The sequence below is a fragment of the Oncorhynchus gorbuscha genome, unplaced genomic scaffold, assembly GCF_021184085.1.
Source record: "Oncorhynchus gorbuscha isolate QuinsamMale2020 ecotype Even-year unplaced genomic scaffold, OgorEven_v1.0 Un_scaffold_550, whole genome shotgun sequence".
Lineage (NCBI taxonomy): Eukaryota > Metazoa > Chordata > Actinopteri > Salmoniformes > Salmonidae > Oncorhynchus > Oncorhynchus gorbuscha.
The window spans coordinates 442233-458473 of record NW_025745378.1 but is presented as its reverse complement, the minus strand read 5'-3'; the positions used below and the strand labels follow the sequence as shown (position 1 = coordinate 458473).

The following is a 16241-nucleotide window of genomic DNA, read 5'->3' as shown; positions in this document are numbered from 1 at the left end:
CATATTATCTTTGCGAAGACTATTTGATTCTGAGTTAGGACATATAATGACAAAGTTTGTATGTGAAAATTGTTTCTAAAATGAATACTTTCAGTTTTTTCCGAACTCATCTCATTCGCGCGGAGAGCGAAGCTTGCGCTACCGGATGCTACGGCGATTATGCTGTTTACGTGTCCTAATATATATTTTTTAATTGCTCAGAAACCCAGGTGTTTTAATCAACTAATGCCTACTTCGATCATGACCTTACGCCGATTTACGATAAGAAGAGCAAGGTGTTTACATGACTATTGCCATACTCGGCCTTCACCCATAATCAGTTGTAATATCAAATAGTTCGTGTGAATGTAACCGTGGTCGGTGATCGATTGACCGACAACCAATTAGAATGTGGTTGAGGAAACATTGTGTCGAGTGGGCGGGGCGAGAAGGACGGACGGACTGCTTCACAACTCTGACCCTTTCTCTCACAGTCGCCCTAGTAAGGATTCACCTACTTTCACTCTTCTGACCCTCGACATGTCAAACAACAACGCCGGCAGCAACTTGGTCGTCGCTCAGAGAGTAGTGAAACAGCTGCGGTTGGAGGCCAGTGTCCGTAGGATCAAGGTAAACGGGATCGTAGCAGCAACACTAACGCGGAAGAGCTGTTAACGACACTCCTGTCGCTGGGAGTAGAATAGTGACGTGAAACAAAGTAGCAAACACGAAGTTACAATGATGCAAATGTTGCTTTATGAAGTTGTACATGTTGCTACCTTGTTTCAATGTTGTCATGTTACAAATGTCTATTGAACAGTAGTAGGCTAGTCTACATCGTCGCCTCCTGTCCGTAGGCTAGTGTTGTTGACAGCCAAAATAATAACGTCGATCAAATAGGAAAGTCATTCATAATTCAATCAACGTTTGCCTGCTATCGAGACAGTCCTAGGACCATGGTCCTGCATCGGTGGCCTAGTGAAATAGATTGGAAGTCGGGTCTGAGTGTTGGCCTATCTAGGATGAGACATTCCCACGGGTTAGTAATACTCCGAAGCCATTTTTTCTTTCTCTAAGTAAACTTGCCATATAACTCTCCCTGTCTAGTGTAGCTAGGCTACTTCTAGCTCCCGAAAACCCTTTTCCGCATGTAGGGTTTTCAGCCATTACATTCGCCCACATTTGGGTCTGTGTATGTAAACTACAATTCTGAAGCTGTGTTTTAACGTCAATAATCATCGCTTTCGGGAACCTATGCTAATATGCCCCTTGTCTTCTCTCAGAATATTTTTAATAATAACATGTACAGTTACTGTAGCCATCGACAGTGGTTGGGGAAGGGCTATGTCTACAGTAGGTGTGTGTTTTTTTATTTGAAAGAGTATTTCTATCTGACATTAAAGACTAGGGGCATATCAGCATAGGTTGCGAAAACCGTTTCAGGAAATCGATGATTGACGTGTAGCCATTATTGTAGCCATTAGGGGGCGGCATTTCTCCCCGCTCTGCTGACCAGTATTTCCTCAGCCCATACACGAGTAGCCTAAAAGGCCTAGTGCACTAATTTGATGGGGGGGAATATGAATGATCAGTTAAAAGATTTATCAGGGGGTGCTGCACCCTCAGGACCACTCCCCTTGGCTATGTGCATTTCACACTATGTTGAGGTTAAATCGGAGTGATTCTTGTATGGATGTCAACCCCAATACTTGTTCACGTCACCAATCAACTGCATTAGTTTAACGACTGACTACCACCAATGATTTCTGTAAGCTAGTTATGCTACCAGTTTATACGAATGGGAGTTAGCATTTAGCAGTCACTTCTTCTAAACCTGAAAAGGCACAACGTCTAAATGTTATGCAGTGAAAACAGCCAAGTATATCTAAATCAGATTTTAGTAAACACAGTGTGGGCCTCTTACAATACATCAATCATGACGGATTTGACAAATATCCCCTTTATTTCAGATTTGTTGTCTGTGCACCAATCCAGCATCCTATCCCCCACTGTCTGCATTCCAATGACCTCCTTACCACATCTATCACCATTACCTCCCCGATCTCTTTCCAGGAGTTCAATCCCGCCCCCACACCGTCAACCAATCATGTCAATGTGGAGCTAAGCGGAGCCCTTCGCATTGTTACAAAATGTGGCACGCGTTACGCACAGGTGTTTGGAGCAGCTAGATAGGCCGCCACCTGTGCTAATTAGCTATGTCTTCCGCAAACAAGCGCTGTAACATGGACATATGGCCGTGTAGGAACACGGACCGTAAACTCTATTATGGTGTCTAATCATTTACATGTTGTTTTGAAAATGTATTTCTCGCTGAAATGAGATGTTTTTATTTAACCTTTATTTAACCAGGCAAGTCAGTTAAGAACAAATTCTTATTTACAATGCCAGCCTACCCTGGCCAAACCCACACGATGCTGGGCAAATTGTGCGCCGCCCTATGGGACTCCCAATGACGGCCAAATGTGATACAGCCTGGAATCGAACCAGGGACTGTAGTGACGCCTCTTGATGCGTCCCTTATGTTTCCAGAACGGTACCACAAGCGATGTGTTTTCATGTTTATAGCAAGCATCAGGGCTCCTAACAAAGATCCCCTGGTCAGAAGACACTTATCATCAATAACTGGGGAAGCATCAGGGCCCCTAACAAAGATCCCCTGGTCAGAAGACGCTTATCATCAATAACTGGGGAAGCATCAGGGCTCCTAACAAAGATCCCCTGGTCAGAAGACACTTATCATCAATAACTGGGGAAGCATCAGGGCTCCTAACAAAGATCCCCTGGTCAGAAGACACTTATCATCAATAACTGGGGGAGCATCAGGGCTCCTAACAAAGATCCCCTGGTCAGAAGACGCTTATCATCAATAACTGGGGAAGCATCAGGGCTCCTAACAAAGATCCCCTGGTCAGAAGACACTTATCATCAATAACTGGGGGAGCATCAGGGCTCCTAACAAAGATCCCCTGGTCAGAAGACACTTATCATCAATAACTGGGGGAGCATCAGGGCTCCTAACAAAGATCCCCTGGTCAGAAGACACTTATCATCAATAACTGGGGAAGCATCAGGGCTCATAACAAAGATCCCCTGGTCAGAAGACACTTATCATCAATAACTGGGGAAGCATCAGGGCTCCTGACAAAGATCCCCTGGTCAGAAGACACTTATCATCAATAACTGGGGAAGCATCAGGGCCCCTAACAAAGATCCCCTGGTCAGAAGACACTTATTGTCAATAACTGGGGGAGCATCAGGGCTCCTAACAAAGATCCCCTGGTCAGAAGACACTTATCAATAACTGGGGAAGCATCAGGGCTCCTAACAAAGATCCCCTGGTCAGAAGACACTTATCATCAATAACTGGGGAAGCATCAGGGCTCCTAACAAAGATCCCCTGGTCAGAAGACACTTATCAATAACTGGGGGAGCATCAGGGCTCCTAACAAAGATCCCCTGGTCAGAAGACACTTATTGTCAATAACTGGGGGAGCATCAGGGCTCCTAACAAAGATCCCCTGGTCAGAAGACACTTATCATCAATAACTGGGGAAGCATCAGGGCTCCTAACAAAGATCCCCTGGTCAGAAGACACTTATTGTCAATAACTGGGGAAGCATCAGGGCTCCTAACAAAGATCCCCTGGTCAGAAGACACTTATTGTCAATAACTGGGGAAGCATCAGGGCCCCTAACAAAGATCCCTTGGTCAGAAGACACTTATTGTCAATAACTGGGGGAGCATCAGGGCTCCTAACAAAGATCCCCTGGTCAGAAGACACTTATCATCAATAACTGGGGGAGCATCAGGGCTCCTAACAAAGATCCCCTGGTCAGAAGACACTTATTGACAATAACTGGGGAAGCATCGGGGCCCCTAACAAAAATCCCCTGGTCAGAAGACACTTATTGTCAATAACTGGGCAAGCATCAGGGCTCCTAACAAAGATCCCCTGGTCAGAAGACACTTATTGTCAATAACTGGGCAAGCATCAGGGCTCCTAACAAAGATCCCCTGGTCAGAAGACACTTATCGTCAATAAGCACTAAAGTAGTTAGTATCTATGAATGGGGGAAGGCTACTTCCTGTACAGGGCATGAAGTACTCTCTTCTTTGCATTGGAAATCCAGCTGTAGCCTAACGGCCGTTTAGTCACTAGAGAATGTATTCAAAACTTCTGTGTTGACATCTGTTACTATGGAAATGAGGCTGTGTAGTAACACCAGTGCGGTACGAGTTCTAATGTCACATGCACAAGAACAGTGAAATGCCTTTTTTGTCAACTCAAAACCCGACAACGCAATAATCAATAACAATGTATTGCTAGAAAAAAAAACATGTGAAATAAGAAATCTGAAGTACAGTATGTAGGTCAGTATTCTATATACAGGAAATCTATTCCAATACCATATTTACATGTGCAGGGATACTGGAGGGATGGAGGTAGATATGTATAGGGGTAAGGGGATACTGGAGGGATGGAGGTAGATATGTATAGGGGTAAGGGGATACTGGAGGGATGGAGGTAGATCTGTATAGGGGTAAGGGGATACTGGAGGGATGGAGGTAGATATGTATAGGGGTAAGGGGATACTGGAGGGATGGAGGTAGATATGTATAGGGGTAAGGGGATACTGGAGGGATGGAGGTAGATATGTATAGGGGTAAGGGGATACTGGAGGGATGGAGGTAGATATGTATAGGGGTAAGGGGATACTGGAGGGATGGAGGTAGATATGTATAGGGGTAAGGGGATACTGGAGGGATGGAGGTAGATATGTATAGGGGTAAGGGGATACTGGAGGGATGGAGGTAGATATGTATAGGGGGAAGGGGATACTGGAGGGATGGAGGTAGATATGTATAGGGGTAAGGGTATACTGGAGGGATGGAGGTAGATATGTCTAGGGGTAAGGGATACTGGAGGGATGGAGGTAGATATGTATAGGGGTAAGGGGATACTGGAGGGATGGAGGTAGATATGTATAGGGGTAAGGGGATACTGGAGGGATGGAGGTAGATATGTCTAGGGGTAAGGGGATACTGGAGGGATGGAGGTAGATATGTCTAGGGGTAAGGGGATACTGGAGGGATGGAGGTAGATATGTATAGGGGGAAGGGGATACTGGAGGGATGGAGGTAGATATGTATAGGGGAAAGGGGATACTGGAGGGATGGAGGTAGATATGTCTAGGGGTAAGGGGATACTGGAGGGATGGAGGTAGATATGTCTAGGGGTAAGGGGATACTGGAGGGATGGAGGTAGATATGTATAGGGGTAAGGGGGTACTGGAGGGATGGAGGTAGATATGTATAGGGGTAAGGGGATACTGGAGGGATGGAGGTAGATATGTCTAGGGGTAAGGGGATACTGGAGGGATGGAGGTAGATATGTATAGGGGTAAGGGGACACTGGAGGATGGAGGTAGATATGTATAGGGGTAAGGGGACAGGGATACTGGAGGGATGGAGGTAGATATGTATAGGTGTTGGAGTGTAGGGCCCTGTAAGGGGATACTGGAGGGATGGAGGTAGATATGTATAGGGGTAAGGGGATACTGGAGGGATGGAGGTAGATATGTATAGGGGTAAGGGGATACTGGAGGGATGGAGGTAGATATGTCTAGGGGTAAGGGGATACTGGAGGGATGGAGGTAGATATGTATAGGGGTAAGGGGATACTGGAGGGATGGAGGTAGATATGTATAGGGGTAAGGGGACACTGGAGGGATGGAGGTAGATATGTATAGGGGTAAGGGGACACTGGAGGATGGAGGTAGATATGTATAGGGGTAAGGGGATACTGGAGGGATGGAGGTAGATGTGTAGGGGTAAGGGATACTGGAGGGATGGAGGTAGATATGTATAGGGGTAAGGGGACAGGGATACTGGAGGGATGGAGGTAGATATGTATAGGGGTAAGGGGATACTGGAGGGATGGAGGTAGATATGTATAGGGGTAAGGGGATACTGGAGGGATGGAGGTAGATATGTATAGGGGTAAGGGGACAGGGATACTGGATATAAGATACACACAGAGTAGCTGTGAGTGTGTGTTGGAGTGACAGTGTGTAGGGCTCTGTGAGTGTGTGTTGGAGTGACAGTGTGTAGGGCTCTGTGAGTGAGTGTGTGTGTTGGAGTGACCGTGTGTAGGGCTCTGTGTGTGTGTGTTGGAGTGACAGTGTGTAGGGCCCTGTGTGTGTGTGTGTTGGAGTGACAGTGTGTAGGGCTCTGTGTGTGTGTGTTGGAGTGACAGTGTGTGTGTGTGTGTGTGTGTGTGTGTGTGTGTGTGTGTGTGTGTGTGTGTGTGTGTGTGTGTGTGTGTGTGTGTGTGTGTGTGTGTGTGTGTGTGTGTGTGTGTGTGTGTGTGTGTGTTGGAGTGACAGTGTGTAGGGCTCTGTGAGTGTGTGTTGGAGTGACAGTGTGTAGGGCTCTGTGAGTGTGTGTTGGAGTGACAGTGTGTTTGCATAGAGACAAAGATGGGTCTTTATTGACCTTTTATTTCAAAGGTCAACTCTGTATCTATGTATCAGTCGTATTGCTCTGGGATAGAAGCTGTTCAAGAGCCTGTTGGTGTCAGACTTGATGCACCGGTACCTGTTGCTGTGTGGAAAATAGTCTGGCTTTGGGTGGTTGGTGTCTTGGCCTTCTTTTCCCACCACCTGATAGAGGTCCTGTATGGCAGGGAGCTCAGCCCCGGTGATGTACTGGGCCGTCCACACTACTCTCTGTAGCACCATGCGATCCAGGGCGGTGCTGTTGCCATACCAAGCAGTGACGCAGCACACAACCCTCTGTAGCACCATGCGATCCAGGGCGGTGCTGTTGCCATACCAAGCAGTGACGTAGCACCATGCGATCCAGGGCGGTGCTGTTGCCATACCAAGCAGTGACTCAGCACACAACCCTCTGTAGCACCATGCGATCCAGGGCGGTGCTGTTGCCATACCAAGCAGTGACGCAGCACACAACCCTCTGTAGCACCATGTGATCCAGGGCGGTGCTGTTGCCATACCAAGCAGTGAAGCAGCCAGTCAATATGCAGTACGGAGACCATGTTTCCTCCATGTCAGCTCTCCACTGTCTACACCTGTCATGTGTTAGTAGCATACAGGCCCGGGTTCCCAGATTAAACCTGCTCCTTGGTATGTGTCCGGGGGAACCGGTCCATAGTGTATGTAGCTCCTGTAGGTTTTCACTCCAACCCCAGTTGTAACCAACCTGATTCAACGCATCAACCAGATAATTATTACAATCAGGTGCACTAGATCAGGGTTGGAGTGAACCGACAGTAGGGTTTCTCTCCAGGAACAGGGTTGGAGTGAACCGACAGTAGGGTTTCTCTCCAGGAACAGGGTTGGAGTGAACCTACAGTAGGGTTTCTCTCCAGGAACAGGGTTGGAGTGAACCGACAGGAGGGTTTCTCTCCAGGAACAGGGTTGGAGTGAACCGACAGTAGGGTTTCTCTCCAGGAACAGGGTTGGAGTGAACCGACAGTAGGGTTTCTCTCCAGGAACAGGGTTGGAGTGAACCGACAGTAGGGTTTCTCTCCAGGAACAGGGTTGGAGTGAACCGACAGTAGGGTTTCTCTCCAGGAACAGGGTTGGAGTGAACCGACAGTAGGGTTTCTCTCCAGGAACGGGGTTGGAGGGAAGCTTCAGGATAGTTTCTCTCCAGGAACGGGGTTGGAGAGCCGTGGTGTATATAGTATCTAGGGGCAGTTTCCCGGACACAGATTCAGCCTGGTCCTCGACTAATAACAGCTTTTAATAGACATTCTCCACTGAGATCACTGTCTAGTTCAGGACTAGGTTTAATCTGTGTCTGGGAAGCCGCCCCATAATGCATCAGTCCCAGTCATATATCTTTTTGTATTCTGTAATGAATAATTATTATAATGAACCCCCAGGTGTCCCAGGCTGCAGTGGACCTGAAGAACTACTGTCTGCAGAACGCTCAGCAGGACCCTCTCCTGATGGGGGTCCCCTCCAGTGACAACCCCTTCAGACCCCCCAAGTCCTGCAGCCTGTTCTGAGGTAGCCTAGAACACCTTTGTCCTCTCCCCTCCTCTTCCTCCTCTTCTCGGCAGGTCGCCTCGAGGTTAGAGCATTGGACCAGTAACCAAAAGGTCACTGGTTCGGACACCGGAGCCGACAAGGTGAAAAATCTGCCGCTGTACCCTTGAGCAAGGCACTTAACTCGAATTACTCCAGGGGTGCTGTACAATGGTGACCCTGGTTGTGACCCCACAGGGGGAGTTGGGATATGCAAGAAACACATTTACATTACACACGTGTGTAATAGGACAAATATAAGCACCCCCCCCAAAAAAAAAAATATTATTAACTCTCTCTGCCAAGTCCTGCAGTCTGGTCTGAGGTAACCTAGTACACAGTCTCCTATCCTCTTCTCCTTCTCTCTGCCAAGTCCTGCAGTCTGGTCTGAGGTAACCTAGTACACAGTCTCTTATCCTCTTCTCCTTCTCTCTACCAAGTCCTGCAGTCTGGTCTGAGGTAACCTAGTACACAGTCTCCTATCCTCTTCTCCTTCTCTCTGCCAAGTCCTGCAGCCTGGTCTGAGGTAACCTAGTACACAGTCTCCTATCCTCTTCTCCTTCTCTCTGCCAAGTCCTGCAGCCTGGTCTGAGGTAACCTAGTACACAGTCTCCTATCCTCTTCTCCTCCTTCTCTCTGCCAAGTCCTGCAGTCTGGTCTGAGGTAACCTAGTACAGTCTCCTATCCTCTTCTCCTTCTCTCTACCAAGTCCTGCAGCCTGGTCTGAGGTAACCTAGTACACAGTCTCTTATCCTCTTCTCCTTCTCTCTGCCAAGTCCTGCAGCCTGGTCTGAGGTAACCTAGTACACAGTCTCCTATCCTCTTCTTCTCCTTCTCTCTGCCAAGTCCTGCAGCCTGGTCTGAGGTAACCTAGTACATAGTCTCCTATCCTCTTCTCCTCCTTCTCTCTACCAAGTCCTGCAGCCTGGTCTGAGGTAACCTAGTACATAGTCTCCTATCCTCTTCTTCTCCTTCTCTCTGCCAAGTCCTGCAGCCTGGTCTGAGGTAACCTAGTACACAGTCTCCTATCCTCTTCTCCTCTCTACCAAGTCCTGCAGTCTGGTCTGAGGTAACCTAGTACACAGTCTCCTATCCTCTTCTCCTCCTTCTCTCTACCAAGTCCTGCAGCCTGGTCTGAGGTAACCTAGTACATAGTCTCCTATCCTCTTCTCCTCCTTCTCTCTACCAAGTCCTGCAGCCTGGTCTGAGGTAACCTAGTACACAGTCTCCTATCCTCTTCTCCTCCTTCTCTCTGCCAAGTCCTGCAGTCTGGTCTGAGGTAACCTAGTACACAGTCTCCTATCCTCTTCTCCTCTCTACCAAGTCCTGCAGTCTGGTCTGAGGTAACCTAGTACACAGTCTCCTATCCTCTTCTCCTTCTCTCTGCCAAGTCGTGCAGCCTGGTCTGAGGTAACCTAGTACACAGTCTCCTATCCTCTTCCTTTCTCACCCCTCTAATTCCTGCAGCCTGTTCTGAGGTAGTCTAGGACACCTTCATCCACTCTCCTCTTCTCCTTCTCTCTCCAGAGTCTCTCTGCAGCCTGTTCTAAGGATGTACACCTTCGTCAACTCTTATCCCTCTCTTCTCCACTCTCACCTGTTCCAGTCTCCTCCTCTCTTCTCCACTCTCACCTGTTCCAGTCTCCTCCACTCTTCTCCACTCTCTCACCTGTTCCAGTCTCCTCCTCTTCTCCACTCTCTCACCTGTTCCAGTCTCCTCCTCTCTTCTCCACTCTCTCACCTGTTCCAGTCTCCTCCTCTCTCTCACCTGTTCCAGTCTCCTCCTCTCTTCTCCACTCTCTCACCTGTTCCAGTCTCCTCCTCTTCTCCACTCTCTCACCTGTTGCAGTCTCCTCCTCTCTTCTCCACTCTCTCATCTGTTCCAGTCTCCTCCTCTTCTCCACTCTCTCACCTGTTGCAGTCTCCTCCTCTCTTCTCCACTCTCTCACCTGTTCCAGTCTCCTCCTCTCTTCTCCACTCTCTCACCTGTTGCAGTCTCCTCCTCTCTTCTACACTCTCTCACCTGTTGCAGTCTCCTCCACTCTCTCACCTGTTCCAGTCTCCTCCTCTCTTCTCCAGTCACTCACCTGTTGCAGTCTCCTCCTCTCTTCTCCACTCTTTCACCTGTTGCAGTCTCCTCCTCTCTTCTACACTCTCTCACCTGTTCCAGTCTCCTCCTCTCTTCTACACTCTCTCACCTGTTGCAGTCTCCTCCTCTCTTCTCCACTCTTTCACCTGTTCCAGTCTCCTCCTCTCTTCTCCAGTCACTCACCTGTTGCAGTCTCCTCCTCTCTTCTCCACTCTTTCACCTGTTGCAGTCTCCTCCTCTCTTCTACACTCTCTCACCTGTTCCAGTCTCCTCCTCTCTTCTACACTCTCTCACCTGTTGCAGTCTCCTCCTCTCTTCTCCACTCTCTCACCTGTTCCAGTCTCCTCCTCTCTTCTACACTCTCTCACCTGTTCCAGTCTCCTCCTCTCTTCTCCACTCTCTCACCTGTTCCAGTCTCCTCCTCTCTTCTACACTCTCTCACCTGTTGCAGTCTCCTCCTCTCTTCTCCACTCTCTCACCTGTTCCAGTCTCCTCCTCTCTTCTACACTCTCTCACCTGTTCCAGTCTCCTCCTCTCTTCTACACTCTCTCACCTGTTCCAGTCTCCTCCTCTCTTCTCCACTCTCTCACCTGTTCCAGTCTCCTCCTCTCTTCTCCACTCTTTCACCTGTTCCAGTCTCCTCCTCTCTTCTCCACTCTTTCACCTGTTGCAGTCTCCTCCTCTCTTCTCCACTCTCTCACCTGTTCCAGTCTCCTCCTCTCTTCTCCACTCTCTCACCTGTTCCAGTCTCCTCCTCTCTTCTCCACTCTTTCACCTGTTGCAGTCTCCTCCTCTCTTCTACACTCTCTCACCTGTTCCAGTCTCCTCCTCTCTTCTCCACTCTCTCACCTGTTCCAGTCTCCTCCTCTCTTCTCCACTCTCTCACCTGTTCCAGTCTCCTCCTCTCTTCTCCACTCTTTCACCTGTTGCAGTCTCCTCCTCTCTTCTACACTCTCTCACCTGTTCCAGTCTCCTCCTCTCTTCTCCACTCTTTCACCTGTTGCAGTCTCCTCCTCTCTTCTACACTCTCTCACCTGTTCCAGTCTCCTCCTCACCTGTTCCAGTCTCCTCCTCTCTTCTACACTCTCTCACCTGTTGCAGTCTCCTCCTCTCTTCTCCACTCTCTCACCTGTTCCAGTCTCCTCCTCTCTTCTCCACTCTTTCACCTGTTGCAGTCTCCTCCTCTCTTCTACACTCTCTCACCTGTTCCAGTCTCCTCCTCTCTTCTCCACTCTTTCACCTGTTGCAGTCTCCTCCTCTCTTCTCCACTCTCTCACCTGTTCCAGTCTCCTCCACTCTTTCACCTGTTCCAGTCTCCTCCTCTCTTCTCCAGTCACTCACCTGTTGCAGTCTCCTCCTCTCTTCTCCACTCTTTCACCTGTTGCAGTCTCCTCCTCTCTTCTCCACTCTTTCACCTGTTGCAGTCTCCTCCTCTCTTCTCCAGTCACTCACCTGTTGCAGTCTCCTCCTCTCTTCTCCACTCTTTCACCTGTTGCAGTCTCCTCCTCTCTTCTCCAGTCACTCACCTGTTGCAGTCTCCTCCTCTCTTCTCCACTCTCTCACCTGTTGCAGTCTCCTCCTCTCTTCTCCACTCTCTCACCTGTTCCAGTCTCCTCCACTCTTTCACCTGTTCCAGTCTCCTCCTCTCTTCTCCAGTCACTCACCTGTTGCAGTCTCCTCCTCTCTTCTCCACTCTCTCACCTGTTCCAGTCTCCTCCACTCTTTCACCTGTTCCAGTCTCCTCCTCTCTTCTCCAGTCACTCACCTGTTGCAGTCTCCTCCTCTCTTCTACACTCTCTCACCTGTTCCAGTCTCCTCCTCTCTTCTACACTCTCTCACCTGTTCCAGTCTCCTCCACTCTCTCACCTGTTGCAGTCTCCTCCTCTCTTCTCCTCTCTCACCTGTTCCAGTCTCCTCCTCTCTTCTCCACTCTCTCACCTGTTGCAGTCTCCTCCTCCTCCTCTCTTTTCCAGTCACTCACCTGTTGCAGTCTCCTGTCTGGGTTTTGGAGGAGATAGATGCTGGTGAATTGGCAATATGTCAGATGCTCCTAATTATAATAATTATGTGTGTGGTTGATAGTATTTAGTTTATTTACCATCTCTCTCTCTCTGTGTCTGTGTCTCTCCCTCTCTCCCCACCCCCTCTGTCTGTGTGTCTCCCTCTCTCTCTCTCTCTGTGTCTGTGTCTCTCCCTCTCTCCCCACCCCTCTGTCTGTGTGTCTGTCTCTCCCTCTCTCCCCACCCCCTCTGTCTGTGTGTCTCTCTCTCTCTCTCTCTCTCTCTGTGTCTCTCTCCCCACCCCCTCTGTCTGTGTGTCTCCCTCTCTCTCTCTCTCTCTCTCTCTGTGTCTCTCTCCCCCAACCTCCTCTGTCTGTGTCTCTCCTCCCCTCTGTCTGTCTCTCCCCCCCTCTGTCTGTCTCTCCCCTCTCTCTGTCTCTCTCTCTCTGTCTCTCTCTCTCTCTCTCTCTCTCTCTCTCTCTCTCTCTCTCTCTCTCTCTCTCTCTCTCTCTCTCTCTCTCTCTCTCTCTCTGTGTGTCTGTCTCTCCCCCACCTCCTCTGTCTGTCTCTCCCCCACCTCCTCTGTCTGTCTCTCCCCCCACCCCCTCTGTCTGTGTCTCTCCCCCACCCCCTCTGTCTGTGTCTCTCCCCCCACCCCCTCTGTCTGTGTCTCTCCCCCACCCCCTCTGTCTGTGTCTCTCCCCCACCCCCTCTGTCTGTGTCTCTCCCCCCACCTCTGTCTGTGTCTCCCCCCCACCTCCTCTGTCTGTGTCTCTCCCCCACCTCCTCTGTCTGTGTCTCTCCCCCCACCTCCTCTGTCTGTGTCTCTCCCCCCACCTCCTCTGTCTGTGTCTCTCCCCCCACCTCCTCTGTCTGTGTCTCTTCCCCCCCACCTCCTCTGTCTGTGTCTCTTCCCCCCACCTCCTCTGTCTGTGTCTCTTCCCCCCACCTCCTCTGTCTGTGTCTCTCCCCCACCCCCTCTGTCTCTCTCTGCAGCAGCAGTCCGTGTATGGAGGAGGAGTTGTTGCTGTATGTCCTATAAGGGACCCTTCCTCTGCTCTCTCTACTGCTGGTCCATTTGTGTGTTGCAGCTCTCCCAATGTTAACCTCTAGCCTGATCCCAGATCTGGCATGCCAAAGCATGACAATGACCAAAGATGTTGGCAAGACCGCACAAACAGATCTGGGACCAGGCTAGACAGTCCATGTATTAAGATAAAGCCTAGTAGTGCCATTATACATGTATGTTCAGGATGTTGATGTGATTTCCTATTTGTTATGATGATCATGATGATGACATTGTATTTGGGTTGTAACTTCCTGAAAATTCCCCAGTTTTCCAGAAATTCCTGTTGTAAGATTCCTGGAATCGGGAGGGAATACGCAGAAAACCCAGGAATCTTCTACTGAAATTTCTGGAAAAATCTGTCAAGTTTTGTAAAGTTACTGTAGTTCTCCAACCCTAACTTGTATCTATGCACTGTACTTTCCACCAGTATGATATCAGCCTCTGACAGGCAGGCAGCCAGTGAATGTGCCTTTGAGGTTGTCTCCCAAATAGCACCCTATTCCCTATATAGTGCACTACTTTAGACCAGAGCCCTGTTCCCTATATAGTGCACTACTTTTCACCAGAGCCCTGTTCCCTATATAGTGCACTACTTTTCACCAGAGCCCTGTTCCCTATATAGTGCACTACTTTTGACCAGAGCCCTATAGTGCAGTATATAGAGAATAGGGTGTTATTTGGGATGCAACTTATGTGTCTGACGACATGTTCAGCACAATAAGGAAGTGACCAACCGTTGAATGTTTTAACCAGGGTACGTATTGATGTTTAACCTACAGTTCTAGCCGATTGGCCTACATGCTGTCTTGTCACCTTCTATTGCTTGTGTTCCACGTGCAGTATACTTCCTGGTACAAACTACCACATGGTACAGGTTGACATTCTCAACCCAGGGATCCAGAACCATAGAATTAGAATCTAGAATTCATGCAGAACACTAACCACATCTCCCCAGTTGTACTCTATACAAGAGACTGGCAGTTACATGTTTCTTTTAAACTTTCGTCGACCTATTTTATGAAATAATCTGCCTTTTTATCGAAGGGTTTGTTCATTCGGTTGTGATGATACTAATGTGATCTTAAATGTTACATTGTTGTGCCCTCCTGTAACTTTTTTTTTAGGAAGACACTCCTGTCCTTGGCCTTTTTCCCTGGAAATACTCATGTCCTTCTCATGGTTTTCCACTAGCCTACATTCAGTCACAGATAACACTATAGCGTGGTTTTACACTAGCCTACATTCAGTCACAGATAACACTATAGCGTGGTTTTACACTAGCCTACATTCAGTCACAGATGACACTATAGCGTGGTTTTACACTAGCCTACATTCAGTCACAGATAACACTATAGCGTGTTTTTACACTAGCCTACATTCAGTCACAGATGACACTATAGCATGGTTTTACACTAGCCTACATTCAGTCACAGATAACACTATAGCATGGTTTTCCACTAGCCTACATTCAGTCACAGATAACACTATAGCATGGTTTTACACTAGCCTACATTCAGTCACAGATAACACTATAGCATGGTTTTCCACTAGCCTACATTCAGTCACAGATAACACTATAGCAAATGGGAACGTATTTAACTAAGACAAACAACACTCATTTCCATATGCCACAGCTGGTGCTTCAGCTTGTTTCAGGTTACTGATTAGCCACATCACCATGACTGCCCTTTTTATGATTCCATCAGCCTGTATCGCAGTTTGTTTTTATCGTTGAACTGTGAGCGTGGAACCTTCCAGCCTCGCTACCGGCCTTGTATGAGGAGATTTAATTTGATACCTGATATACTGTCTATCCTCTGTGCCTTAACTTTGTAGCTGTGTTATACTGTCCATCCTCTGTGCCTTAACTTTGTAGCTGTGTTATACTGTCTATCCTCTGTGCCTTAACTTTGTAGCTGTGTTATACTGTCCATCCTCTGTGCCTTAACTTTGTAGCTGTGTTATACTGTCCATCCTCTGTGCCTTAACTTTGTAGCTGTGTTATACTGTCTATCCTCTGTGCCTTAACTTTGTAGCTGTGTTATACTGTCCATCCTCTGTGCCTTAACTTTGTAGCTGTGTTATACTGTCCATCCTCTGTGCCTTAGCTTTGTAGCTGTGTTATACTGTCTATCCTCTGTGCCTGAGCTTTGTAGCTGTGTTATACTGTCCATCCTCTGTGCCTGAGCTTTGTAGCTGTGTTATACTGTCCATCCTCTGTGCCTTAGCTTTGTAACTGTGTTATACTGTCTATCCTCTGTGCCTTAACTTTGTAACTGTGTTATACTGTCTATCCTCTGTGCCTGAGCTTTGTAACTGTGTTATACTGTCTATCCTCTGTGCCTTAACTTTGTAACTGTGTTATACTGTCTATCCTCTGTGCCTGAGCTTTGTAACTGTGTTATACTGTCTATCCTCTGTGCCTTAACTTTGTAACTGTGTTATACTGTCCATCCTCTGTGCCTGAACTTTGTAGCTGTGTTATACTGTCCATCCTCTGTGCCTGAGCTTCGTAACTGTGTTATACTGTCCATCCTCTGTGCCTTAACTTTGTAACTGTGTTATACTGTCCATCCTCTGTGCCTGAACTTTGTAACTGTGTTATACTGTCTATCCTCTGTGCCTGAACTTTGTAACTGTTTCCAACCTAGTAAATCACATTTACCACTGTGTGTGTGACTACTTTATGTATGTGGGTGGTTATTTGGATAGATTGTTGATGCTTAAACATTTTTGAAAGGCATACTTCCAATGTGCCAACAAAACAAATGCTATTGCTCCAGATACTCAACTCGTCTAAAGAAGGACAGTTTTATTGCTTCTTTAGTCAGCACAACAGTTTTTAGCTGTGTTAACATAATTGCAAAAGTGTTTTCTAATGATCAATTAGCCTTTTAAAATGATCAACTTGGATTAGCTAACACAACGTGCTATTGGAACACAGAAGTGATGGTTGCTTATAATGGGCCTCTATACTCCTGTGTAGATATTCTATTACAAAATCAGTAGTTTCTAGCTGCAATAGTCAT

General features: G+C 47.9%; 1 protein-coding gene across 2 annotated transcripts; it reads left to right on the top strand.

Moving 5' to 3' along the window:
* Positions 1 to 392: 392 nt before the first annotated feature.
* Positions 393 to 15884, top strand: LOC124018581 (guanine nucleotide-binding protein G(I)/G(S)/G(O) subunit gamma-5-like). 2 transcript variants are annotated; one of them, XM_046333916.1, is made up of 3 exons: positions 393 to 609; positions 7910 to 8036; positions 13143 to 15884. In XM_046333916.1, the coding sequence occupies exons 1-2, from the start codon at positions 520 to 522 to the stop codon at positions 8033 to 8035; spliced, it is 216 nt and encodes a 71-aa protein (XP_046189872.1). In that variant the 5' UTR covers positions 393 to 519; the 3' UTR covers position 8036; positions 13143 to 15884. The 2 variants fall into 2 exon arrangements, with proteins under 2 accessions (XP_046189872.1, XP_046189871.1); XM_046333915.1 differs by having other exon boundaries at positions 394 to 609; positions 13140 to 15884.
* Positions 15885 to 16241: the final 357 nt, after the last annotated feature.

What these genes read in the sequence shown, in the direction of transcription:
- LOC124018581 (XM_046333916.1), top strand. Translation starts at nt 520, where the DNA reads ATGTCAAACAACAACGCCGGCAGCAACTTGGTCGTCGCTCAGAGAGTA. An exon ending in CCAGTGTCCGTAGGATCAAG is followed by an intron (nt 610 to 7,909) that starts GTAAACGGGATC and finishes ATGAACCCCCAG; the next exon opens with GTGTCCCAGGCTGCAGTGGA.